Source organism: Kogia breviceps, chromosome 18 (assembly GCF_026419965.1).
Source record: "Kogia breviceps isolate mKogBre1 chromosome 18, mKogBre1 haplotype 1, whole genome shotgun sequence".
Taxonomy (NCBI): domain Eukaryota; kingdom Metazoa; phylum Chordata; class Mammalia; order Artiodactyla; family Physeteridae; genus Kogia; species Kogia breviceps.
The window spans coordinates 4,552,991-4,580,196 of NC_081327.1; the positions used below are offsets into that span (position 1 = coordinate 4,552,991).

Below are 27,206 nucleotides of genomic sequence, written 5' to 3' on the forward strand. Positions count from 1 at the left end.
AAGCTTGGCCAATTGACATAGGCAACCCTTCCATCCCTTTGAGAGGATTGCTCTTCCCTCCCTACTTTATGCAAGCTTGGTCATTTGAGTTCCTTGGCCCATTTGGTGTGAATAGAATGGCATGTTTTTAAGTGGTGCTGGGAAAACTAGACCGCTACATGTAAAAGAATGAAATTAGAACACCATACACAAAAATAAACTCAAAATGGATTAAAGACCTAAATGTAAGGCCAGACACTATAAAACTCTTAGAGGAAAACATAGGCAGAACACTGACATAAATCACAGCAATATCCTTTTTGACCCATCTCCTAGAGAAATGGAAATAAAAACAAAAATAAACAAATGGGACCTAATGAAACTTAAAAGCTTTGCACAGCAAAGGAAACCATAAACAGGATGAGAAGGCAACCCTCAGAAAGGGAGAAAATATTTACAAACAAACAACTGACAAAGGATTAATCTCCAAAATATACAAGCAGCTCATGCAGCTCAATATCAAAAAAAAAACACCAAAGTCCAAAAATGGGTAGAAGATCTAAATTGACATTTCTCCAAAGAAGATATGCAGATTGCCAGCAAACACATGAAAGGATGCTCAACATCACTAATCATTAAAGAAATGCAAATCAAAACTACAATGAGGTATCACCTCACACCAGTCAGAATGGCCATCATCAAAAAATCTACAAACAATAATTGCTGGAGAGGGTGTGGACACAAGGGAACCCTCTTGCACTGTTGGTAGGAATGTAAATTGATAACAGCCACTATGGACAACAGTATGGAGGTTCCTTAAAAAACTAAAAATAAAACTACAATGTGACCCAGCAGTCCCACTACTGGGCATATACCCTGAGAAAACCATAATTCAAAAAGACTCATGTACCACAATGTTTGTTGCAGTTCTGTTTACAATAGCCAGGACATGGAAGCAACCTAAGTGTCCATCGACAGATGAATAGATAAAGAAGATGTGGCACATATATACAATGGAATATTACTTAGCTATAAAAAGAAATGAAACTGAGTTATTTATAGTGAGGTGGATGGACCTAGAGACTATCATACAGAGTGAAGTAAGTCAGAAAGAGAAAAACAAATACCATCTGCTAACACATACATATGGAATCTAAAAAAAAAAAAAAAAGGTTCTGAAGAACCTAAGGGCAGGACAGGAATAAAGACGCAGACGTAGAGAATGGACTTGAGGACACGGGGAGGGGAAAGGGTAAGTTGGGACGAAGTGAGAGAGTGGCAATGACATATATACACTAACAAATGTAAAATAGATAGCTAGTGGGAAGCAGCCGCATAGCACAGGGAGATCAGCTCGGTGCTTTGTGACCACCTAGAGGGGTGGGATAGGGAAGGTGGGAGGGAGATGCAAGAGGGAGGGGATATGGAGATATATGTACACGTATAGCTGATTCACTTTGTTATGCAGCAGAAACTAACATACCATTGTAAAGCAATATTATTCCAATAAAGATATTAAAAAAAAAAGAATGGCATGTTTCAACTTTCCATGGAAGCTTTCAAAGTCTTTGTTTGTTCCGTATGACCCCATTTCCTCTCTACTGCAAGAATATTCTTGGGGAGACTGAAATTTCACCCTTAATGACAGAATTGAATTATAGGAATAAGAGGTGAATAATGATGGAGGTCATGTGAGGAAGCAAGACATATTTGTTGTTATAAACCAGTGAGAATTCAGGAATATTTGTCACCACAGGAAACCTTTTAGCTGCATGCCTTCGCAGTCGCAAGAGTCACCTCCGCACCAGAAAGGAAGAGGAGACCGGGACTGAACTCTCTTGCCGCTGAGATGTCTATTGGCGTGCCGATTGAAGTCCTACATGAGGCTGAGGGTCACATCGTGGCATGTGAGGCGAACACTGGTGAGGTGTATCGAGGGAAGCTCATTGAATCAGAGGACAACATGAACTGCCCAGATGTCCAACATCACAGTCACATACAGAGACGGCCGAGCGGCACGGATGGAGCAGGTGTACCTCCGCGGCAGCGAGATCCGCTTTCTGATTTTGCCTGACATGCTGAAGAACGCACCCATGTTAAAGAGCATGAAAAATAAAAGCCAAGGCTCGGGGGCCGGTCGGGGAAAGGCTGCTATTCTGAAGGCCCAAGTGGCCGCAAGAGGGAGGGGACGTGGAATGGGACGTGGAAACATCTTCCAGAAGTGAAGATAAATTTATCTGCCGGACAGGACCTTGCCCTTATTTTTTTCTTTTAGGTTATCTGGGTCGGGGGTGTGTGCGTATGTATATGTCCTAGGTTATCTTTTGACATCTTTTTCTTTAGATCTGGGTAAATGTTAAACTAAATAAATGTGGTGGGTTTTTTTTTCTGTTAGAGAAAAAAAAAAACTTTTAGAAAGCTGACAGGTACACTTTCAATGACCTTTTGTTTTTTCATCCCCACCTTAGCCTCCCAAAGTCAAGGTTACAGGTAAGAACGTATTATCTCCAGGAATTGTTTCACCTTTGACATCTTGATGTCAAGAATTCTTTTCCTAGGGCTTCCCTGGTGGCGCAGTAGTTGAGAGTCCGCCTGCCGATGCAGGGGACGCGGGTTCGTGCCCCGGTCTGGGAAGATCCCACGTGCCGCAGAGCAGCTGGGCCCGTGAGCCACGGCCACTGGGCCTGCGCGTCCAGAGCCTGTGCTCCGCAACGGGAGAGGCCACAACAGTGAGAGGCCCGCGTACCACTAAAAAAAAAAAAAAAAAAAAAAAAAGAATTCTTTTCCTAAATAATTACCCTCATTCCTTCCAATTTCTGTTTTTTCTCTTCCCATTAGAATAGCCATTCATTTTTATTTTATCTAGAAACATATTACTTTTTGTAGTCCAACTACCCTCAGTGGCCTATGTGTTCTCAGTTACAACATTTTGAAGTGGTGTATCATAATCAAATGTTTGTAAATAACCTCAAGACTTGCCCTTTTACCTGGTCCCGCCTTCCCCTGCCTATGTAAGCCTCAGAACTGGATGAACTCAGTTATGGACTTAAGTCCCATGCCAAGCAGGAAGTTCACATTAATAATCAAAGTAACCAAAACCCTAGCAAACTAACAAACAGAAAAGAAAGAGCCCTTAGGTTTTCAGATGTTTTAATAAATTGCTATCCATTTTCAAGTTTGTAATTTCTCCTGAAGTCCTGGTCAGTTGTAAATTTCATATGTTCTGTTTTCATTTTCATTCAGTGGAGAATACATGCTAATTGCCTTTGCAACTTCTTCCTTGTTCCAGCTTTGTTCATTGGTAGGTCATTATTTTCCATATATTTGTATTTCCAGATATTTTTTGGTTATTGATTTCTGTTTTTTCCATTGTCATAGAAATATTTTGTATAACTTGAATTCTTATAATTTATCAAGACTTGTTTGATGGCCAAGAATATGGTTTGTCTTGGTAAAGTACTTGGAACATCTTGAAAAATTCTCTCATTATGTTGGGTGTTCTTACAAAGGAAAAACTTGATTTTCTTCCTCCTGTGGAGGGAAAAATCTATTTCTTCCTACTGTGTGTTTCTTTCCTCTGTGTCTCCTATGTCTCACACCACAACACCCTCACGTAGAACACTTCTGACACTTTTGGTCACCGATGTGTGAGGAGTTTTCTGCACAGCAAGCAATTCCTGGGACACCAGCTGTGTATCCTACAATTCAACTCAATTCTCACACTGGCTGTACTGAGATCGCATGAGATCCTACAGATCTCACAGTACTGCCATCCCTCTCAACACACTTCAGACGGCAGCACAAATGTATGTTATCACCCGTGCTTCTGACCAATAGGCTGTAAGATCATAAGTTTCAACAACACCCCCACCCTCACCCTCTGTTAACCAGGAGTAAAGAATCTGGACTTGGAAGTTATGTATTCATATGCAAGAATGCCTTGTAAATTCTGGAAAAGATGTATTAGAGGAAATACATTCAGACTTATTATAATGCATTGAAGCTAAATGAGTGAGTCACTGACTTCAAAACTCAGTGGTAGGGAGTGGAATGGAAAGTTCAGAAAGAGGCCTCAAGGCTAGAAGGTATTTTATTCCATCATTGGTCTTCACCTATGAAATCAACCTAAATCTCTGACACGTGGGTGTTCTTTAAATGACTTTCGTCACCTCCATCCCTCAGAGGTTGTCTTCAGTCTGTTGATGGTATCATTTGGCACACTGAATTTCTGCGTTTGATGCAGGTAAGGTTCCAGCTTCCTTCTTTTGCTGGTGGATATCTAGTTTCCCAGCACCATTTGTTAGTGAGACTGTCCTTTCCTCTTTGTGTACTCTTGGTACCCTCGTCAAAACACTTTACATAACAGAAAGGATTATTTTGCAGCATTCTGTTCTGTTCCACTGGTTTATTATATAGCACAGGGAATGACATTCAATATCCTTAATAACCATAATGGAAAAGAATATATGTATTATATGTTTAAGTGAATCACTTTGCTATACAACAGAAATTAACAGAACATGGTAAATCAAGTATACTTCAACCAAATAAATTTTTTAAAAATACAGAAAAAAATATTCCCTTTAGTCATGATAGTCTTTTTAAATGTGTTGATTTTTAAAAAATATTTATCTTTGGCTGTGTTGGGTCTTCGTTGCTGCGCACGGGCTTTCTCTAGTTGTGGTGAGCGGGGACTACTCTTCGTTGCGGTGCGTGGGCTTCTCATTGCAGTGGCTTCTCTTGTTGTGGAGCATGGGCTGTAGGTGCGTGGGCTTCAGTAGTTGTGGCTCACGGGCTCTGGAGCACAAGCTCAGTAGCTGTGGCTCATGGGCTTAGTTGCTCCACGGCATGTGGGATCTTCCCGGACAAGGGCTCAAACCCATGTCCCCTGCCTTGGCAGACGGATTCTCAACCACTGCGCCACGAGGGAAGCCCTAAATGTGTTGATTTTTGCTTACTATTACTTATTTTTGCATCGTTATTCATTAGAAATTTTATTCTTTGGTTTTCTTGTAGTGTCTTTGTCTGACTTTGGTATTAGAGTAATTCTGGATTCATAGAGGGAATTTAGAATGGTTCCCTTCACTATTTTCAGGAAGACGTTAAGGAAGGTTGGTCTTTTTTGGGGGGGGCTGGGTTGGGTCTTCATTGCTGCGCGCAGGCTTTCTCTAGGTGTGGCAAGCAGGGGCTACTCTTTGTTGCGGTGCGAGGGCTTCTCATTGCGGTGGCGTCTCGTTGCAGAGCATGGACTCTAGGTGTGCGGGCTCGGTAGTTGCAGCATGTGGGCTCAGTAGTTGTGGCACATGGGCCCTAGAGCTTGTGGGCTCAATAGTTGTGGCGTGTGGGCTTCAGTAGTTGTGGTGCACGGGCTTACTCGCTCCGTGGCATGTGGGATCTTCCTGGACCAGGGATCGAGCCATGTCTCCACTGGCAGGCAGATTCTTAACCATCACACCACTAGGGAAGTCCTTGGAAGGTTGGTCTTAATTGTTTATAAATGTTGGGTTGAATTTTGCAGTGAAGCTATCTTGCTTTCCTTTGCTGAATGGTTTTTGAATACTGGTTCAATCTCCTTAAAAGTTATAGGCTTGTTCAGATTTTTAATTTCTTTATAAATCTGTCTTGGTAGGTTGTGTTCTGTATGGATTTATCCATTTCTTCTAGGTTATCTGATATTTAGGCATAGAATTGTCTAAATATTTTCTTCTAAATTTTTAAAAAATTTCTGAAGAATCAGTTGTAATCTGCTATAATGTCCCCTCTTTGTTTTCTCATTCAGTCATTTGAGTCTTCCCTTTGTTGTTAATCTGGATAAGGATTTGTCAGTTTTGTTATCCTTTTCAAATAACAGTGTTGTACTGTTGTCATTTTCTCTGGTTTTATTCTACATTTCATTTGTCTCTAATCCTTTTTCCTACCTTCTGCTAGCTTAAGCGTATTTTGTTCTTCTAAGATCTTTTTGTTTTGCTTTTTTTTTAAAGGAATTTTTTAGTCACCATATATGTTCACGAGGTAATTTATCACAGGTGTGGCATAGAGTATGTATTTTAAAGAATAATGGGGACTTCCCTGGTGGTCCAGTGGTTAAGACTTCGCCTTCCAGTGCAGGGGCTTGCAGGTTCGATGGGGAGCTATGATCCCACATGCCTTGGGGCCCAAAAAACCAAAACATAAAACAGAAGCAGTATTGTAACAAATTGAGTAAAGACTTTAAAAATGGTCCACATTAAAAAAAAAAAACCTTTAAAAAAATGAATAATGCAGTTCTCATCAAAGAAAAGTTTTTTTCTCCTAGTTTGATTTCTCTTCATTTTATCTATATGAGATGATGCATGTTAATTAAACTTACTGTGAGTTATACACCAGGACAGTCTGCTCATTTTACCTGAAAGTACATTAAGTATGCTAATTTCCCTGTGTGAACGTCATCCTATTTCAATGGATTCCCATGTCTCTCTGGTTGAAATGCTTCACATGTAGGGATGTGATAAAGCATAGTGTATAGTAGATGATGTCTAACAGATACTGCCTTAAAAACATTGGGGGTCGAAATGAAGTTACTGTATATTTGGTAATCTAGTTTTACTTTCTTTAGGGTTCAAATTAAAGAGAATATACCTCCCTACTGAAGGCGGTTAGAAATATTGTAACTTAATTATTCCTTAAATGGAAATAAATCCCAGTGTCTTCTGAAGACTTAGTTTTCAGGCTTTGTTACCCACCCTTGACAAAACTTTAAGAAATAGAAAATAAAAAACTAAAATATATTATAATTTGGAAATAAAAAGTGAAAAATTCTAATTACGTGCATAATGAACATATAATCAATTTGCAATTACATTGTGTTATTATGTATTTAAGTAGAATTGCATTAAAAGTTTTTGGGAAAGATACTTAAAAGTAATCCTCCCAAGTGTGGAATAGAGTAAGTTTTTTAAACAATAATGCAGTTCTCATCAAAAGAAAACAAAAGTTTTTTCTTCTATTTTGCTTTCTCTTTTTATGTTATCTATATGAAATTCTGGATGCTAACTAAACTTATTGTGATAATCATTTCACAGTATATGTCAGGCAGTTACTTATACTCTACAGCTTAAACTTATACAGTGATGTTTGTCACTGTATAAAGTGTTATTTATACAACTCTCATATGTCACTGTTTACAGAGTGGGTTTTAGAAAGGCAAATAAAACACATTGGAGAAAAGAAAGAATAATGCAGTTTATAACAATTTTTTAAAAATGTATTTCTGTTTTTAAGGCAATTTTTAGTGACCTAAATGATCACGTCTTAGTCTTCCATCTCAGACCTCCAGGTACTGTCCCTGAGTGTGTGGAACTCAGCACTGTTGAATTTGCCCTTCTGCGTGAATGGGGAATAGAAAAAGAAAAGCAGTTTTGTAGGGTGTCAGTATGAAATAGCCCATTTCTACCCAGGGGGAGTTTTGTATTTGTTATTTGTAATACAGAGAGTAGTCCCATTCTTATTTCTTAAAGCTGCTTAAATTAATTCCAATTTAGGAAGTGTTCCTGGATCCAACTAATGGCCCACGTCAACCCCTTCCTCTCCGCTCCTGGAGACCCAAGTTCCCAGACCAGTGAATTGCTTCAGCCTCACTAGCAGGACGTCACAACAACCTGCTGTGAGAAATAGGTTTTTATTAAACCCTTTTAGTCTTAAGAGGAAATATCTTGGCTTCCAACCTAACTGGCCCACAGAGCCGTAAGCTTTTACGTGAAAACTGTTACAGCCAGTAACTTAAAGGAATGCAGTCAAGGTAACAGGCGCACCAACCCCGCCCTGCTTCCTGCCCCTCCCTCCCGCGCTCAGTGCGCAGACCTGGGCGCCCTTCTCGCCCCGCCCTTCGCCGCTGGCGCTCCGCCCAAGCCCCGCCCCGGAAGCCCTACCTCTAACGCCAGGAGCCCTTTCCTAAGGACGCGCGCGGAGAGCGGAGAGCGCTGAGCCAAGGTCGCAGAGCGGAGCGTAAGTTTCTTTCTAGTGTAAATTTGTGCAGCCCCCCCCCCCCACAACGCCGCACCCGTCCCAGAGTAAATCCAGACGTTGCAGTTGCAGGTCGGGTATCTTTTCGTTTGGGTTTTAATTATTTCTGAGGCTGGTACGTTCCCTTGGCTTTTTCAGCCTTCGGTCCACGTAGACGCCGTCTTTGGCGACATTTTCCTGTTTAAAACCCTTTACTACCTCCGCCCTCCCCCTGTAAAGTGCTCTTCCGCGAGGTGGATACGCGCCCCGCAGCCTCGCCCTCTCGGCCCCTGGAGGGCAGCTCCAGCCGCCCCGCTCCCGGACAGCCCGCGTCCTCTCCCCGGTCCTGGGCTTCTGCAGAGCCCGCCTCTCTCCTGAGACCCCCTCCCTCCCCGCCCCTCTGTCCTCGCCTCCTCCTCAGGCCGGTGTTTCTGCTTCTCTGGCCTCCCCTTCCTGGTCAGCCCTTCCCCTCACCGCGCGTTGGGGGAGGTGACCTGGGCCAGACGTGTGACACCCAGTGTTCCGTGTCGTATTCAGCTCTATTGAAAAATGTGCTCTTCTGGTCCGCGGGCATCTCAGTCAGTCTCCAGCCCCGTAAATGGGCGAGGGGCGTCAGGAGAAGCAGAGACTGAGCGACTGAGAGAGAAAGATTAAAACTGCGAAGGAGAAAAGCATGAGGGAGAACCGATGGGAACGTAGAGGGTGGCTGAGGGACTTGCAAAGCGGTAGTAAAGTGAAAGAGACTAAGCCTTGAAAGTAGCAGGTGAATAAAATAGAGAAGTAAATGAAAAAGCCAGATCTCCAGGGATTGGAAAACAACATAGGGAGAGCTGCCCTGGAGGAGGGGGAGGCGAACGGTGGTGAGGTACCTCAGACGTGGAGAGGATAAAACGCGGCACCGTGGACTTCAGTGCCTCATGGTGCTGGCAGAGAAAGAAGCCAAAGGGTGACAAGAGCAGAGGAAGAGAGAAGAGCAGGAAGGAAGCACAGCCTCGTGGGGTGCCAGAGAGTGGGGAGGAAGGGAGAGTAACAGGGAGAGAAGGAGGGTAACCCGGAGGGCAGAGAGGGAGCAGAGATGAGGCAGAAATACCTACAGGTTTTTGACAGAATCAGAAAGGTTGGAGAGAAAGAGCATCTCGAAGGGGAATAAGTTGCAGAGTGGGGCAGGACAGGTGTGAGGGAAGAAATAAGAGGAGAGAAACAGCGGGAGTGTAGAGGGGAATAAAAAGAGACACACAGACCACGATGAAATTGGGAGACAGGTGAACAGAATGAAATGGAAACAGCTAGCAGTTAAAGTAGAGAGGGGAAACTGGATCCAGGTGGGTGGTGAGTCGTTTGGATACGGATGATTAAGTGGTGATAATACTGATTCGTGTCTTTAGAATCTAATACATTTAAAATTTCTTTAAATTATGCAGATGAGGATGAGAATTGCAAAACTGTCAATAAGGCTTGTGCCTTTTGTTATTATTTGTATCAGAAGATAACTTCCATTCACAAACCCTGTTGAGCCAGCAGGCAGTGACTTGATTCACTCAGTTGTCACCCCCGTACCTTTTCCTGACATGGGGTAGAGGTCAGGGGAGAGGAGAAGTGGGGCAAGAAGTGACTGACTCTGTCACTGTGTGGTGGTGGCTTTTTTTTTTTTTTTTTTTTTTTTTTTGCGGTATGCGGGCCTCTCACTGTCGTGGCGTCTCCCGTTGCGGAGCACAGGCTCTGGACGCGCAGGCGCAGCGGCCACGGCTCACGGGCCCAGCCGCTCCGCGGCACGTGGGATCCTCCCGGACTGGGGCACGAACCCGTGTCCCCTGTATCGGCAGGCGGATTCTCAACCACTGCGCCACCACGGAAGCCCAGTGGTGGTGGCTTTTTTTTTTTTTTTTTTTTGCGGTACGCGGGCCCCTCACTGCCGTGGCCTCTCCCGTTGCGGAGCGCAGGCTCCGGATGCGCAGGCGCAGCGGCCATGGCTCACGGGCCCAGCCGCTCCGCGGCACGTGGGATCCTCCCGGACCGGGGCGCAAACCCGCGTCCCCTGCATCGGCAGGCGGACTCTCAACCACTGCGCCACCAGGGAAGCCCAGTGGTGGTGGCTTTTTAAGGCAACATTGTTTTTTTAAATGGATTTACATTTTTCTTTTTTTTCTTTACATATGGTTCTTTTCGTAGGTTGGAATAAATCTTAGTTCATTCAATTTCTTCTTTCCTATAAATCATTTTGAACTTCTGAAATAAGCTTTTTTAGTCTCCAATATTCTAGTCATGTCATTGTTTTCCAAATGTGATATACCCTCAGTTTTTAAAACTTTGATACCAGATTTTTAGATTAAAAATAATACACACATTATTTCTTTTTCAAATTTGTTTCAGATTCATTCCTCGCCTGAGTGCTTTCTTCTCTTCATCTAATATATTTGAAATTTTCTTTGATAAGTAGAAATAACTTTAGACTATTTTGAGCAGTACTTGGCAAAGATGTCAATGATCTTTTATAGTAACAGTCAAAACCTAGTTTAACCAGTTAGTCTAATGTTCCTTTTTTTCCGTTTTCTGTGATCAGTGAGAATAGTGAGCTATGAGGTGATATGAAGATGTTTCCCTCCGGTCCCTTTTGACTCTTCTGTGCAAATGAGGAAGGATGGGTGGGGTTGACTTGGAACCTTCTTCCAACAGCATCTCTCTACTCACGATGAAAAGGATTGCTCAGATCTTATTTCTAAGCTGATCCCTTACAATGTTTTCTGCACCAGGGATATATATTTGCAATTCTGTGTTTTTAAAATATTTTACTGCAATCTTCTGATAAAGAAGAATTACCTGCTTGGTATCAGTGTGATCGAACCGTGAAAGAGAAGTTTCCTTTTTTCAGGCACCTGAAACTTGGCCCTGATGTTAAATGGGGTGGTTGATAAAGGCAGACTGTGCCCACTTGCCCATCAGGTGACCTTTTCAGAAGTCAGTCACACCCGGTTCTATTCACTCAGCTCAGACCTTGTCATAAATGTCTCCCGTCTGGGTCTCAGGGAGCCCACTTGTAACATGGAGGTGAGAGACTAGACCAGAAACTCTGAGGCTGAGCAACACAGACCCCTGAAATGATTGGCCAGATTGGGTGTGTGTCTGTGTGTGGCAGTTCTTCTTGGAGGGAGTGTCCACTGGTAATTAGAATTTTAAATGGATCCCAGACCTCCCAAAATGAAAAACTGAAAGAAAAACAGTAGGATGGAGGCAGGAAGCTAGGCTCGGAGTCAGCGAGAATATCATCAGGTGTCTTCCATGACTAAGGATAAATCTCAAGGGAGATTTTGTCACTTCCTAACACTCAGACCTCCACTGGCTTCCATTTGTCCTCAGGAGAAAATCCCGACTCCTCCCTGAGGCTCCTCAGCCCTGTGTCATCCTCAGGGCCCTGCCGGGGTCTCCAGCCTCATCCTGGGAGCTTTTCTCATGGTTCACTTCTCCTCTGGGCACGTTCACCTTTTCTCTGTTTCCAAACACCATCTGTCTCAGGTGTTAGTTTCCGCTCTTACTTTCTGTTATTAAATCACCATGGCTCAGGCCCTTCGTCCCCCTTCAGGTCTAGGCTCAGAGAGGGCTCCGCATCCTGCCTTGACAATCTCTGTCATTTTAACCAGGTTTTATTGCCTTTAAAGTCAGTCACCTTCATCTGAAACCCTTTCTCCATTGATTATTTTGAGTCTTTCCTGGTTACCCTTTATCTAAGGGCTCACAGGGTTCCTCTCCTTCCCAGGATGGCTGATATTGGAGATGTCTTTAGATGGTAGGACTGTGGGTTGGGCTGGATAATCCTCAAGGGAGACCAAGAGAACAGGGCCGGTGATGAGGCTGTTTCTTGCATTCTGGACGTTTCAGCTGTAATTGATCTTTACCCCATGTGGCTACTAAATTACTGAAAAGAAGAGCCCCCCAATATAGGAAGTCCTAAAAAGCCCATGGATGTCCTCACGCAGTGTGCTGAGGTGTCCCCGTGTTTGGTCTCCTGTGTCACTGCTCCGCTGTAGCCCCCAGTGTTCCAGGCTGTGCACATCCATGACCAGTTGCCACCTTGGACGGGAGCTTTGCCTTCCGGCAGGTCATCTGCTCAGAGTCAACGGTAGTGGTTTCACTGTGCTAAGGGGGGACAGAAGGAGAACCTAGTGGGGCGTGAAGGAGGCCCCCCTCAAAGAGCTGGAACATCTTCCAAGTAGGTGTGCGTGGGGACAACAGGAAACTGAGACCTGGGGACCCTCCCTTTGAGACGTCCTCCCTGATCTCAAATGCCTTTGTACCCAGACTCCATAATGTCCCCAGGTGGTGCCAGACTTCCGCAGGAGGGCCAGTTTCTTTTGTATTTTTTTATTTTCTGTTTTTTAAAATAAATTTATTTATTTTATTTATTTATTTTTGGCTGCACTGGGTCCTAGTTGCTGCGCACGGGCTTTCTCTAATTGCAGCAAGCAGGGGCTACCCTTCATTGTGGCACGCAGGCTTCTCATTGCGGTGGCCTCTCCCATTGTGGACCACGGGTTCTAGGCACGCGGGCTTCGGTAGTTGTGTCGCGCAGGCTCAGTAGTTGTGGCGCACGGGCCCAGTTGCTCCACGGCATGTGGGATCTTCCCGGACCAGGGCTCGAACCTGTGTCCCCTGCGCTGGCAGGCGGACTCTCAGCCACTGCGCCGCCAGGGAAGCCCAGAGGGCCGGTTTCTTGATTTTCATACTGAATGCCCAGTATCTTCTGGGTGGCAGTTTGTGTGCATTCCTGTTTTGACCCCTTTGCCGAGAAGTCCCTGTGCCCTTTAGTCTCCTGTAGTCAATCATGCATGGCGAAGAGGTAGAAAAATGGGGAAAGCGGAGGGGAGCCTGTAGGGACCGCAGGAGGGCTATGGCGGCAAGTGGGGGCATCAAGATGAGCCCAGTGAATGGTGTGTGCACCTGTCCCAAGTGTAGTGACGGGATTGAGGGCTGTGTGGATCTGTTGGACAGGAATGTCTCAGTTCAGCCTGGAGAACCTGGAAGTGGGTTTGCTGGAGAACCTGCATGGAATGGTTTGAGGTGCCCTAGTGTCTTAGCTCAGTTTCCCTGGTGCTGAGGCTGACATTTGCCTGCTTGGGTTTGATTTGGAAACTCATGATCACATGTGAGCAGCAGTTAAGAAAGTGGAATTTGGCTGAGAGAAACGTTATCCTCCAGGGTTAGAACTATGGCCTGAGCAGAGCCCACAGGGAGCTCTGGGTGCGGGAGGATGGGTGCCTTGGTCTTAAGGGGCTGGACCCAGAGGGTGCCCCCCCAGCATCCACCCCACACACTGACTTTTGCTGGCTCTTTTAGGAGGGCAAGCATCACCATGCCACCAATAGAGTAATATAGGGAAAATCTCAGAGATCCTTTTTTTGCGTTAACTTCGGTATCTTTGAGTATTTGGTGTTGCAAGTGAAGAAAATTTCATATGCATTTGGAAAGGTGCAAAGAGAATCTGGAGTGTTGCCTTGGAAGATGTTGGGGTCTCACTGGGGCATGTGCATCATTGGAAATATCTCTCTTTTGAGTAGTTTTTGGAGATTTCAGTGTTTTGCCTGGGTCACTGGAAATGAAAGTACGGTGCCTTGTGTCTAGTGGGTCCTTGGGTGTCCTCGTATGTATTATCCCTCATGCATGAGTTATTAGGGCTTGAGATGTTTTCTGTCATTGTGTAGCAGGATGAGGGGGATCATTATGGACTCTATGGACACTCTGTTGGACCCCATGAGAGTCTGTAAGTTTGTTCGAGTCCAGACTGGAAATTATGAGTACTAAGCTTAAGACTGCAGAATGTTTTTAGTAGGGAGGTCCTGCTAGGTATGGGTCTATGGGCCCAACCTGAGAAGAGTCATAAAGTCTCATGTTGTTGGGAAAGATTATCGCAAGAATCAGAGGGCAGCAACACTGCAGTGACCTGCAGTCCGGGGGCTCATCCTTGGGAAGATGCAGCTGCGACTTTCTTGCTGCCAGGCCAGTGCTGGGTACTCTTATTATCCACTCCTGTCCCTCCCAAAATACGCACACACAGAGGGACATTACAGAGAACAGGGAACCTTTGTGTGCTGTTGGTGGGTGTATAAATGGTACCGCTAAATTGGAAAACAATATGGAGGTTCCTTAATAAATTAAACATAGAACAGGCCACACAATCTATCAAACCCTCTTCTGGCAGATATCCAAAGGAAAGGAAATCAGTGTTTTCAGGGACACATCTGCAGTCTCATGAGTATTACGGTATTCGCAATAGCCATGGAACAGAAACAACCAAAATGGCTGTTGACAAAAGAATGGGTAACAAAATCGTGGTATCTAAACATATACTGTATATGGTATAGTATGTATATAACATGTCTAATGAAATATTATTCACTGTATATAAATATGAAAAATCAAGGATCCTGCATTTATGACAAGATGAATGAACCTAGAGAACATTATGCTAAGTGAAATAAGCCTGACAAAGGACAGATATTGTACATGGAAACTAGAATGATCAAACTCAAAGAGCCATAGAGTAGAAAGGCTGTTACCAGGAGCTGGGTGGTAGGGAAAATGGGGCGATGGCTGTCAAAGCATACAGATTTTCAGTTGTAAAATGAATAAGTTCTGGGGATCTGATGTACTGCATGCTGCCTGTACTGTTTCTATATACTTGAAATTTGCTCACAGAGAAACAAGCGTCCTCACCACACACGCGCAAAATGGTGATTGTTAGTTGGCGGAAGTGTGACTTACTTGATAGTGATAATTATTCACAGCAGACACACGTGTCAGAGCATCACTTTGTACACCTTATATTTACACCATTTTCTTAGTCAGCTGCACCTCGGTAAAGCGGGGAAGGAATAAGAAAGTGGGGGCTGTGCTGGGCTTGCCTCCTGCGCGTGCCGCTCAACCCAGGCTTCCCGTTAGATCGGTGAGGCGTTTATGCGTAGACGTGTTTTGTACCCTCTGAGCAGAGAGTCCTCTTCACGTAGTCAGTGTAGGGCGCAGCCTCAGTCATATTTCAGGTGCCCCAGGCGATTCCAACCTGGATCCGTCACGGAGCATCGTGACTCTGAGTCCCCCCGTTCCCGAGGGCTGAGATCGGGGCTGAGGCCGAGGGGCTCTGCTCTGCGTGGGGATGGATCAGGGCTGGTCCGTGACCCGCAGGGGGTCGTCGGGTCCAGCCGAGGTGCCCGCTGCTGCTGGGTACGTGAGGGCCTCACCAGGAGGGGAGCGAGGTCTGAAGGAAAGGGTGGAAAACTCCCTGTTGGACTCTGTGTGGGAGTTACTGTCCTGAGCCCCCCCTGGGACAGCGGGCAGCAGGGGACCGTCTGTTTCACGTGCTGAGGGCTTCCCTGTGTGTGCGGTGGTGACTCAGGAAGGGGGTGTGTTGATTCCACGCATTAAACAGCCTGCTTTCAACTTTCAGGGTCAAACTCTAAAGACTCACGTTGTCTGAGGAAGAAACTCAGAAGAGGAGGGAGAGGAAAGAAAAGGAGTCAGGAATGGCTCTTTCTCAGGTAAAGTCGTATTTTTGGTTGATTCTCAGTCTGTGTTTTTTCTGAAATGCCCTTCTTTGGACTTGCTAATCTTCTCTGACTCTGAAGTGTCCTGCCTGACACCTGCACATCACACTCACCTGGGGCCCTCCCTCAGGTTCTGTCGTCTCCACTTAGATTTCACACCCATGGACTGGAGACGTGGTGTCAGTGCTCTTGGGCAGCAGGGATTGCTGAGGGGCCCCATCCGGATGCACTGTCCGCTCTCTGTCAACTAGGGTACAGAAGCTGCACTTGGAAGTCAGGTATTAACGTGCACAATACCTGATAAAATCTGAAAATCAGACCAATTTGAGCAGTTTGTTCTGACTTTTTCTAAGGCAATTCAACCTAAAAATGTGAGTCACTCTCCTTAAATCTTAATGATTGGTAATAGAATGGAAACTTCAAAAATAGACATCAGTGGTGGAGGGTTTTTTAGTTTATCATCAGATTTAAACTATGAAGTCAACCTAAATCTCTGGCACTTGGAAATTTTTTTTTTTTTTTTTTTTTCCGTGCAATATGCGGGCCTCATTGTTGTGGCCTCTCCCGTTGCGGAGCACAGGCTCCGGATGCGCAGGCTCAGCGGCCACGGCTCACGGGCCCAGCCGCTCCGCGGCACGTGGGATCCTCCCGGACCGGGGCACAAACCCGTGTCCCCAGCATCGGCAGGCGGACTCTCCACCACTGCGCCACCAGGGAAGCCCTGGAAATTCTTTAAATTACTTTCATCACCTCCATTCCTCAGAGGTTGTCTTTTCAATCTGTGGATTGTATCCTTTGACAGACAGAAGTTTTTACTTCTGATACGGGCAGGATTCCACCTTCCACCTTCATACTTTTCCTAGTCGGTATCTATTTTCTCAGCACCATTTTTATTGATACTCTCCTTTCCCCTATGTGTATCTTGGCACCCTTCTGAATACATTTTACATACATGCAAAGGATTATTTCTGAGTATTGTGTTCTGTTCATTTGGTTTATGTATCTGTGTTTATACCGGTACCACACCATCTTGATTACTTCTTAATATGTTTTGAAATAAAAAGGGAGACCTCCGCCTTTCTTCTTGTTCAAGAGACTTTTGGCTATTTGTGGTCTCTAGAACTGCCCTATGACTTCCAGCATTTTTTTTTTCTCTATTTCTGCAAAGATTGCTATGGGAATTTTGATAATGGGTCCATTGAATCTGTAGAACACTTTGTGCAGCTTGAATATTTTAAGAGTATTAAGTCTTCCCACCCATGAGTACAGGTTGTCTTTCTATTTATTTGTATCTTTTTGGATTTCTTTTGGCAATGGTTAGTAGTTTTCAGTGTACAAGTCTTTCACCATGTTGGCTAATTTATTCCTAAATATTTCATTCTTTTTTAATGCTGTAGTAAATAAGATTGTTTTCTTTTGACATTGTTCATTACGTACAGAAATGCAACCGATTTTTGCATTTGGAGTTTGTATACAACAATTTTTCTAACAATCTTGATATAGCAGGTTTCTTGTGGAATCTTTATGATTTTTAGATATAAAACCTTGTCATCTAGGAAAGAGGTAAGTTTACTTTCTCAATTTGGATAACTTAGATTTCTTTTTCTTATCTAATTGCTCTGGCTAGGAGTTTCAGTACTTTGTTGAGCAGTACTGCAGAGAGTGTGCATCCTTGCCTTCTTTCTGATCTCAGGGGACAAGCTTTCAGTCTGTCCCCATTGAGAATGTTGTTAGCTGTGCTTTTTTCATAAATGGCATTTATTATGTTGAGAGAATTTACTTTTTCTGGTTTGTTGAGTTTTTTTATCTTGAAAGGTTGTTGAATTTTGTCAAATGGTTTTCTCTGCATCAGTTGAGATGGTCCTGTGTGTTTTTTTCCTTTAATCTGTTAATGTGGTGTATCACATTAATTGATTGTTGCATGTTGACTCCTCTTTGCTTTATATGAATAAAATCCACTTGGTCAAGATGTCAGATCTTTTTAATGTGGTGTTAAGTTATTTTGCTAGTATGTTAAGGATTTTGCATCAATATTCATCGGGGGTATTGGTTTCTAGTTTTCGTTCCTTATTTTTTTTTTGTCTGGGATTGGTATCAGAATCATGCTGGCTCCATAAAATGAATTTGCAAGAGTTCCCTCTTCAACTCTGTAACATTGTTAGCAGGATTAGCGGTAATTCTTTTGTAAATATTTCATAGAATTTGGTCCTGAGTTTTTCTTTTTTTGTTTTGTTTTGGTTTTTTTTGAAATTATTATTTATTTATTTACTTTTGGCTGTGTTGGGTTTTCATTGCTGGGCGTGGGCTTTCTCTAGTTCTGGCGAGTGGGGGCTACTCTTTGTTGCGGTGCACGGGCTTCTCATTGTGGTGGCTTCTCTTGTTGTGGAGCATGGGCTCTAGGCCCACAGGCTTCAGTAGTTGTGGCATGTGCACTCAGTAGTTGTGGCTTGCAGGCTCTAGAGTGCAGGCTCAGTAGTTGTGGCACATGGGCTTAGTTGCTCCACGGCATGTGGGATCTTCCCAGACCAGGGTTTGAACCCATGTCCCCTGCATTGGCAGGTGGATTCTTTTTTTTTTTTTAACATCTTTATTGGAGTATAACTGTTTTACAATGGTGTGTTAGTTTCTACTTTACAACAAAGTGAATCAGTTATACATATACATATGTTCCCATATCTCTTCCCTCTTGCGTCTCCCTCCCTCCCACCCTCCCTATCCCACCCCTCTAGGTGGTCACAAGCCATCTAGCTAGCTGATTGCCCTGTGCCATGTGGCTGCTTCCCACTAGCTATCCACCCTACGTTTGGTAGTGTATATATGTCCATGCCACTCTCTCACTTCGTCCCAGCTTACCCTTCCCCCTCCCCATATCCTCAAGTCCATGCTCTAGTAGGTCTGTGTTTTATTCCCGTCCTACCCCTAGTCTCTTCATGACATTTTTTTTTCTTAGATTCCATATATATGTGTTAGCATACGGTATTTGTTTTTGTCCTTCTGACTTACTTCACTCTGTATGACAGACTCCAGGTCTATACACCTCATTACAAATAACTCAGTTTCGTTTCTTTTTATGGCTGAGTAATATTCCATTGTATATATGGGCCACAACTTCTTTATCCACTCATCTGTTGATGGACACTTAGGTTGCTTCCATGTCCTGGCTATTGTAAATAGAGCTGCAGTGAACATTTTGGTACATGACTCTTTTTGAATTAGGTTTTCTCAGGGTATATGCCCAGTAGTAGGATTGCTGGGTCATATGGTAGTTCTATCTGCAGTTTTTAAAGGAACCTCCATACTGTTCTCCATAGTGGCTGTTATCAATTTACATTCCCACCAGCAGTGCAAGGGTGTTCCCTTTTCTCCACACCCTCTCCAGCTTTTTTTGTTTCTAGATTTTTTGATGATGGCCATTCTGACAGGTATGAGATGATATCTCATTGTAGTTTTGATTTGCATTTCTCTAATGATTAATGATGTTGAGCATTCTTTCATGTGTTTGTTGGCAATCTGTATGTCGTCTTTGGAGAAATGTCTATTTAGGTCTTCTGCCCATTTTTGGATTGGGTTGTTTGTTTTTTTGTTATTGAGTTGCATGAGCTGCTTGTAAATTTTGGAGATTAATCCTTTGTCAGTTGCTTCATTTGCAAATATTTTCTCCCATTCTGAGGGTTGTCTTTTGGTCTTGTTTATGGTATCCTTTGCTGTGCAAAAGCTTTTAAGTTTCATTAGATCCCATTTGTTTATTTTTGTTTTTATTTCCATTTCTCTAGGAGATGTGTCAAAAAGGATCTTGCTGTGATTTATGTCATAGAGTGTTCTGCCTATATTTTCCTCTAAGAGTTTGATAGTGTCTGGCCTTACATTTAGGTCTTTAACCCATTTTGAGTTTATTTTTGTGTGTGGTGTTAGGGATTGTTCTAATTTCATACTTTTACATGTACCTGTCCAGTTTTCCCAGCACCACTTACTGAAGAGGCTGTCTTTTCTCCACTGTATATCCTTCCCTCCTTTATCAAAGATAAGGTGACCATATGTGTGTGGGTTTATCTCTGGGCTTTCTATCCTGTTCCATTGATCAATATTTCTGTTTTTGTGCCAGTACCATACTGTCTTGATTACTGTAGCCTTGTAGTAGAGTCTGAAGTCAGGGAGCCTAATTCCTCCAGCTCCATTTTTCGTTCTCAAGATTGCTTTGGCTATTCGGGGTCTTTTGTGTTTCCATACAAATTGTGAAATTTTTTGTTCTAGTTCTGTAAAAAATGCCAGTGGTAATTTGATAGGGATTGCATTGAATCTGTAGATTGCTTTGGGTAGTATAGTCATTTTCACAATGTTGATTCTTCCAATCCAAGAACATGGTATATTTCTCCACCTATTTGTATCATCTTTAATTTCTTTCATCAGTGTCTTATAGTTTTCTGCGTACAAGTCTTTTGTCTCCTTAGGTAGGTTTATTCCTAGATATTTTATTCTTTTTGTTGCAATGGTAAATGGGAGTGTTTTCTTAATTTCACTCTCAGATTTTTCATCATTAGTGTATAAGAATGCCAGAGATGTCTGTGCATTAATTTTGTATCCTGCAACTTTACCAAATGCATTGATTAGCTCTAGTAGTTTTCTGGTGGCATCTTGGATTCTCTATGTATAGTATCATGTCATCTGCAAACAGTGACATTTTTATTTCCTCTTTTAATATTTCTATTCCTTTTATTTCTTTTTCTTCTCTAATTGCTGAGGACAGGAGTTCCAAAACTATGTTGAATAGTAGTGGTGAGAGTGGACATCCTTGTTTTCTTCCTGATCTTAGAGGAAATGCTTTCAGTTTTTCACCATTGAGAATGATGTTTGTTGTGGGTTTGTCATATATGGCCTTTATTATGTTGAGGTAGGTTCTCTCTCTGCCCACTTTCTGGAGAGTTTTTATCATAAATGGGTGTTGAATTTTGTTAAAGGCTTTTTGTGCATCTATTGAGATGATCATATGGTTTTTATTCTTCAGTTTATTAATATGGTGTATCACATTGATTGATTTGCGTATATTGAAGAATCCTTGCATCCCTGGGATAAATCACACTTGATCATGGTATATGATCCTTTTAATGTGTTGCTGGATTCTGTTAGTGTTTTGTTGAGGATTTTTGCATGTATATTCATCAGTGATATTGGTCTGTAATTTTCTTTTTTTGCAGTATCTTTGTCTGGTTTGGGTATCAGGGTGATGGTGGCCTCATAGAATGAGTCTGGGAGTGTTCCTTCCTCTGCAATTTTTTGGAAGAGTTTGAGCAGGGTGGGTGTTAGCTCTTCTCTAAATGTTTGTTAGAATTCACCTGTGAAGCCATCTGGTCCTGGACTTTCGTTTGTTGGAAGATTTTTTAATCAGTTTCAATTTCATTACTTGTGATTGGTCTGTTCATATTGTCTGTTTCTTCCTGGTTCAGTCTTGGGAGGTTATACCTTTCTAAGAATTTGTCCATTTCTTCCAGGTTGTCCATTTTATTGTCATAGAGTTGCTTGTAGTAGTCTCTTAGGATGCTTTGTATTTCTGCAGTGTCTGTTGTAACTTCTCCTTTTTCATTTCTAATTTTATTGATTTGAGTCCTCTCCCTCTTTTTCTTGGTGAGACTGGCTAATGGTTTATCAATTTTGTTTATCTTCTCAAAGAACCAGCTTTTAGTTTTATTGATCTTTGTTATTGTTTTCTTTGTTTGTATTTCATTTATTTCTGCTCTGAGCTTTATGATTTCTTTCCTTCTAGTAACTTTGGGTTTTGTTTGTTCTTCTTTCTCTAGCTCCTATAGGTGTGAAGTTAGATTGTTTATTTGAGATGTTTGTTGTTTCCTGAGGTAGGATTTTATTGCTGTAAACTTCCCTCTTAAACTGCTTTTGCTGCATCCCATAGGTTTTGGATCATCATGTTTTCATTGTCATTTGTCTCTAGGTATTTTTTTATTTCCTGTTTGATTTCTTCAGTGATCTCTTGGTTATTTAGTAACATATTGTTTAGGCTCCATGTGTTTGTGTTTTTTACGTTTTTTGCCCTGTAATTGATTTCTAATCTCATATCATTGTCAGAAACGATGCTTGATACGATTTCAGTTTTCTTAAATTTATTGAGGCTTGATTTGTGACCCAAGATGTGATCTATCCTCGAAGATGTTCCGTGCACACTTGAGAAGAAAGTGTAATATGCTGTTTTTGGATGGAATGTCCTATAAATATCAATTAAATCTCTGTGGTCTATTGTGTCATTTAAAGCTTGTGTTTCCTTTTTAATTTTCTGTTTGGATGCTCTGTCCATTGGTGTAAGTGAGGTGTTAAAGTCTCCCACTATTATTGTGTCACTGTCTATTTCCTCTTTTATAGCTGTTAGCAGTTGCCTTATCTATTGAGATTCTCCTATGTTGGGTGCATATATATTTATAATTGTTATATCTTTTTCTTGAATTGATCTCTTGATCATCATGTAGTGTCCTTCCTTGTCTCTTGTAACATTCTTTATTTTAAAGTCTATTTTATCTGATATGAGTATTGCTACTCCAGCTTTCTTTGGATTTCCATTTGCATGGAATATTTTTTTCCATCCCCTCACTTTTAGTCTGTATGTGTCCCTAGGTCTCAAGTGGATCTCTTGTAGACAACATATATTTGGGTCTTGCTTTTGTATCCATTCAGTGAGCCTGTGTCTTTTGGTTGGAGCATTTAATCCATTCACGTTTAAGGTAATTATCGATATGTATGTTCCTGTTACCATTTTCCTAATTGTTTGGGTTTGTTTTTGTAGGTCTATTTCTTCTCTTGTGTTTCCCACTAAGAGAAGTTCCTTTAGCATTTGTTGTAGAGCTGGTTTGGTGGTGCTGAATTCTCTTAGCTTTTGTTTGTCTGTAAAGCTTTTGATTTCTCCATTGAATCTGAATGAGATCCTTGCCGGGTAGAGTAATCCTGGTTGTAGGTTTTTCCCTTTCATCACTTTAAGTATATCATGCCACTCCCTTCTGGCTTGTAGAGTTTCTGCTGAGAAATCAGCTGTTAACCTTATGGGAGTTTCCTTGTATGTTATTTGTTGTTTTGGCCTTGCTGCTTTCAATAATTTTTCTTTGTCTTTAATTTGTGCCAATTTGATTGCTATGTGTGTTGGCGTGTTTCTCCTTGGGTTTATCCTGTATGGGACTCTGTGCTTCCTGGACTTGGGTGGCTATTTCCTTTCCCATGTTAGGGAAGTTTTCGACTATAATCTCTTCAAATATTTTCTCGGGTCCTTTCTCTCTCTCTTCTCCTTCTGGGACCCCTATAGTGTGAATGTTGTTGTGTTTAATGTTGTCCCAGAGGTGTCTTAGGCTGTCTTCATTTCTTTTCATTCTTTTTTCTTTATTCTGTTCTGCAGCAGTGAATTCCACCATTCTATCTTGCATGTCAGTTCTCTGTTCTTCTGCCTCAGTTATTCTGCTGTTGATTCATTCTAGTATATTTTTCATTTCAGTTAGAGTATTGTTCATCTCTGTTTGCTCTTTAATTCTTCTAGGTCTTTGTTAAACATTTCTTTTTTTAAAAAAAATTTATTTATTTACTTTTGGCTGTGTTGGGTCTTCGTTTCTGTGCGAGGGCTTTCTCTAGTTGCGGCGAGCGGGGGCCACTCTTCATCACGGTGCACGGGCCTCTCACTATCGCGGCCTCTCTTGTTGCGGAGCACAGGCTCCAGATGCGCAGGCTCAGTAGTTGTGGCTCACGGGCCTAGTTGCTCCGCGGCATGTGGGATCTTCCCAGACCAGGGCTCGAACCCGTGTCCCCTGCATTGGCAGGCAGATTCTCAACCACTGCGCCACCAGGGAAGCCCCTAAACATTTCTTGCATGTTCTCGATCTTTGCCTCCATTCTTTTTCTGATGTCCTGGATCATCTTCACTATCATTATTCTGAATTCTTTTTCTGGAAGGTTGCCTATCTCCACTTCATTTAGTTGTTTTTCTGGACTTTTATCTTGTTCTTTCATCTGGTACATAGCCCTCTGCCTTTTCATCTTGTCTGTCTTTCCGTGAATGTGGTTTTTGTTCCACAGGCTGCAGGATTATAGTTCTTCTAGCTTCTGCTGGCTGCCCTCTGGTGGATGAGGCTGTCTAAGAGGCTTGTGCAAGTTTCCTGATGGGAGGGACTGGTGGTGGGTAGAGCTGGCTGTTGCTCTTGTGGGCAGAGCTCAGTAAAACTTTAATCCCGCTTGTCTGCTGATGAGTGGGGCTGGGTTCCCTCCCTGTTGGTTGGTTGGCCTGAGGCGACCGAACACTGGAGCCTACCAGGGCTCTTTGGTGGGGCTAATGGCGGACTCTGGGAGGCCTCACACCAAGGAGTACTTCCCAGAACTTCTGCTGCCAGTGTCCTTGTCCTCACGGTGAGCCACAACCACACCCGCCTCTGCAGGAGACCCTCCAGCACTAGCAGGTACATCTGGTTCAGTCTCTATCAGGTCACTGCTCCTTCCCCTGGGTCCCAGTGTGCACACTGCTTTGTGGGTGCCTGTGGCAAGCATTGCCCTCTGAGGAAGGTGCCATTAAGACCCTCATAAGCCTCAGGGCCCGATTGTACTCTCCTTGGTATGCATCCTGGACTTTATGGTATGAACGTAAAAAAGGAGATGGCCTTTGGCCAAATTGCTCCAGGGACCTGCTCAGTTACTGGGAGTCCCTGGTTGTTCCCTAAAGCTAGGAAAAGCAACCCTGGAGGGGAAATTGGTGCCTTTGAGGGAGAAGCCGAGAAGCCAATCAACCAGCTGATGCTGATAAGGCGTGAGTAAGCCGAGAAGCCAATCAACCAGCTGATGCCATAAGATGATGACTAAGCAAATTCCCTGCTTTAGGGGGATATATACGGCTATGCTTTGTTATTAAACTTGCCTTGCAACCATCAGTTGCTTGTGCCCTTCTGATCCCATACCTTGGTGCGTTCAGTTCCCTACCCCCTCTCGTCGATTGTTGCTGCACTTTGAGGACCCGCCGCCGCTGGCGGCAGGTGCCCTCCAAGAGTAGAGTCTCTGTTTCCCCCAGTCCTGTCAAAGTCCTGCAGTCAAATCCCACTAGCCTTCAAAGTCTGATTCTCTAGGTATTCTTCCTCCCATTGCCGGACCCCCAGGTTGGAAAGCCTGACGTGGGGCTCAGAACCTTCACTCTGGTGGGTGGACTTCTGTGGTATAAGTGTTCTCCAGTTTGTGAGTCACCCACCCAGCAGTTATGGTATTTGATTTTGTTGTGATTGTGCTCCTCCTACCATCTCATTGTGGCTTCTCCTTTGTCTTTGGATGTGGGGTGTCTTTTTTGGTGAATTCCAGTGTCTTCCTGTCGATGACTGTTCAGCAGTTAGTTGTGATTCCAGCGCTCTCGCAAGAGGCACTGAGAGCATGTCTTTCTACCCTGCCATCTTGAACCAATCTCCAAATTTTTTATTTCATAATGATAAATCAAGTTTAGTAGGTTGTATGTTTCTAAGAATTTACCTATATCTTTTAAATTCTATAATTTGTAGGCATTGTTCATAGTACTTCTTTCCTTAAAAAACTTTCCGATATCAGTTGCTATATCATTTCTCTGTCATATCTGTTCTTAATTATTTGAATCTTTTTTCCTTAGTCTAGCTAAGGGTTTTCCCATTCAGTTTTTTCTAAACACAAACTCTTGGTTTGTTCATCTTTATATTTTTCTACTTTCTATTTTATTTATCTCTGGTCTAATCTTTATTTTTTTAAATATATTTATTAATTTTTGGCTGCATTGGGTCTTCGTTGTTGGGTTTTTGTTGCAGAGTGCAGGCTTCTCATTGTGGTGGCTTTTGTTGTTGCAGAGCTTGGTTTCTAGGCGTGCAGGCTTCAGTAGTTGTGGCACGCAGGCTCAGTAGTTGTGGCGCATGGGCTTAGTTGCTTCACAGCATGTAGGTTCTTCCCAGACCAGGGCTCGAACCCATGTCCCCTGCATTGGCAGGCGGATTCTTAACCATTGCCCCACCAGGGAAGTCCCTGGTTTCATTTTTCTTATTTACCTCTTTCCTTCTGCTAAACTTGCGTTTAGTTTGTTTTTGTTTTTCTACTTCCTAGAGGTGTAAAAATAAATTTCTGATTTGAAATCTCTTCTCTTTTTTACTGTAAGCATTTAGCAGTTTAGAATTTCCTTTTAGTACAGCCTTCATTGTGTGTTATAAATTTTGGTAGGTTGTATTTTCCTTTTCATCCATATATTTAAAAATTCACTTGTGATTTCGTCTTAGACCCATTAGTGGTTTAAGAGTAAGTTGTTTAATTTCTGCATTTGGGGGAATTTTCTTTTTTTCTTCTGTTTATTTCATTGTTGTTTACTTTTATGATATCAGTCTCTTAAAATTGTTAAGATTTGTGTTTTGGCCTAACATGTGGTCTCTCATGGAGAATGTTTTACGTGTGCTTGAGATGCATGTGTTTTCTGCTGTTGGGTCATGTGATCTGTTATGTCTAATAAACAATAAGGTCTATAGTTTCCTTATTGATGTTCTTTTTGGTTCCATTCATAAGTTCAGGTGGGGCATTGAAGTTGCATAGTATTCCTGTGCTGCTGTCTATTTCTCTCTTCCTTTCCTTTAATGTTTGCTTCATTTTTCTGAGATAGCTAATGTTAGATGTATATATATTTTTACTTGTTACATCTTTTTGGTAAATTGACCCATTTATCATTATATAATGTTTTTTTGTCTCATGTCACTTATTTTTCTTCATTTTATTTTGTCTGATATAATGTATTCTCTCCTGCTCTCTTTAGGATGGAATAACATTTTCCATCCTTTCACTTTTCACCTTTCTGTGTCTTTAGATTTGTGAACACTAGCAGTTCCAAGTGTCTCACACTGTGTCTCTTGCCCTCTGTTTTCCCCCTGTTACTTCCTCTGGTGGTCCCTGCTCAGGCACACTGTACAGTGGTAAAAGGCAGGCGCCCTGGCCAGCCCCCTTCACTCCACTGTAACTCCAGAGGGAATGAATGCATCAAGTGTTTCCTTCTGTTCATGATGTTTCTTGAAATGTTCTTGGTTAATCAGAATTTTTTTTTCATATTGTTTTTTTCATGATTTTTAATTGTCCAGGAAGTTTTTAACTTTACTATTATGATATTTTTTTCCATAACCTGTGGAAATAATGTATAATACTAATAAATTTTCTAATTTCAAATCAATGTTTTATTAGTGGCAAAAACAAAGAAATTCTTTGGCTTTTGTTAATGCCTAGCTATGTAAATTTAAATGGATAAAATTGTATTTATATTTTTGAGTATGGTTATCTTATTGAGATTTGAGTTCAAGTATTCTATTTTTTTTTAATGTTCGTACCATTTTTTTTTAGTAGCCTACTACAGAATCATGTTGACAAACTAAATTGAGTGCAGTGGATATATTTTCATTGTCTGAAAGATGCTGAAATACACATGAATAAAAGGATGATAAAATATTGTCCAAAAATCTGTCAAGAGATTTTTCTCTCAGTTATTTTTTATAGATATGTATGTGCATGCGTGCATAGATGTGCAAGTCTGTGGTTTAGATAAAAGACATCATGATTTAAAAACTATATATTATATCTTTTTTCAGTTGAAATGGTCTTCAGTATATTCCATTGCCTGGAATTTATGTATGCAATCCTGTTAATGGTTTAAGTAGTAGTAAGATTACTAACAGTTTATGTGTATGTGCTTGTGTGTCCACATCTATAATGACCTTT

At 42.4% G+C, this 27,206-nt stretch overlaps 2 protein-coding genes and 1 pseudogene across 3 annotated transcripts in view; all 3 read left to right on the top strand.

Annotated features, from left to right (window-relative positions):
- The first annotated feature begins 1,608 nt into the window (after window positions 1-1,608).
- On the top strand, window positions 1,609-2,349 carry LOC131744630 (small nuclear ribonucleoprotein Sm D3 pseudogene; annotated as a pseudogene).
- A 13,044-nt stretch (window positions 2,350-15,393) lies between these two features.
- Window positions 15,394-27,206, top strand: part of LOC131744556 (zinc finger protein 665-like) — a 35,154-nt gene continuing 23,341 nt past the window's right edge. The window contains exon 1 of the mRNA XM_059044149.2: window positions 15,394-15,482. Within this exon, the coding sequence (XP_058900132.1) occupies window positions 15,468-15,482 (15 nt within the window). The 5' untranslated portion in view covers window positions 15,394-15,467. The remainder of the gene's footprint in view (window positions 15,483-27,206) is intronic.
- LOC131744519 (zinc finger protein 677-like) overlaps window positions 15,395-27,206 on the top strand; it is a 126,661-nt gene continuing 114,849 nt past the window's right edge. For both annotated transcript variants that reach the window (XM_067018826.1, XM_067018828.1), the window contains exon 1: window positions 15,395-15,482. In XM_067018826.1, the coding sequence (XP_066874927.1) occupies window positions 15,468-15,482 (15 nt within the window). In that variant the 5' untranslated portion in view covers window positions 15,395-15,467. The remainder of the gene's footprint in view (window positions 15,483-27,206) is intronic.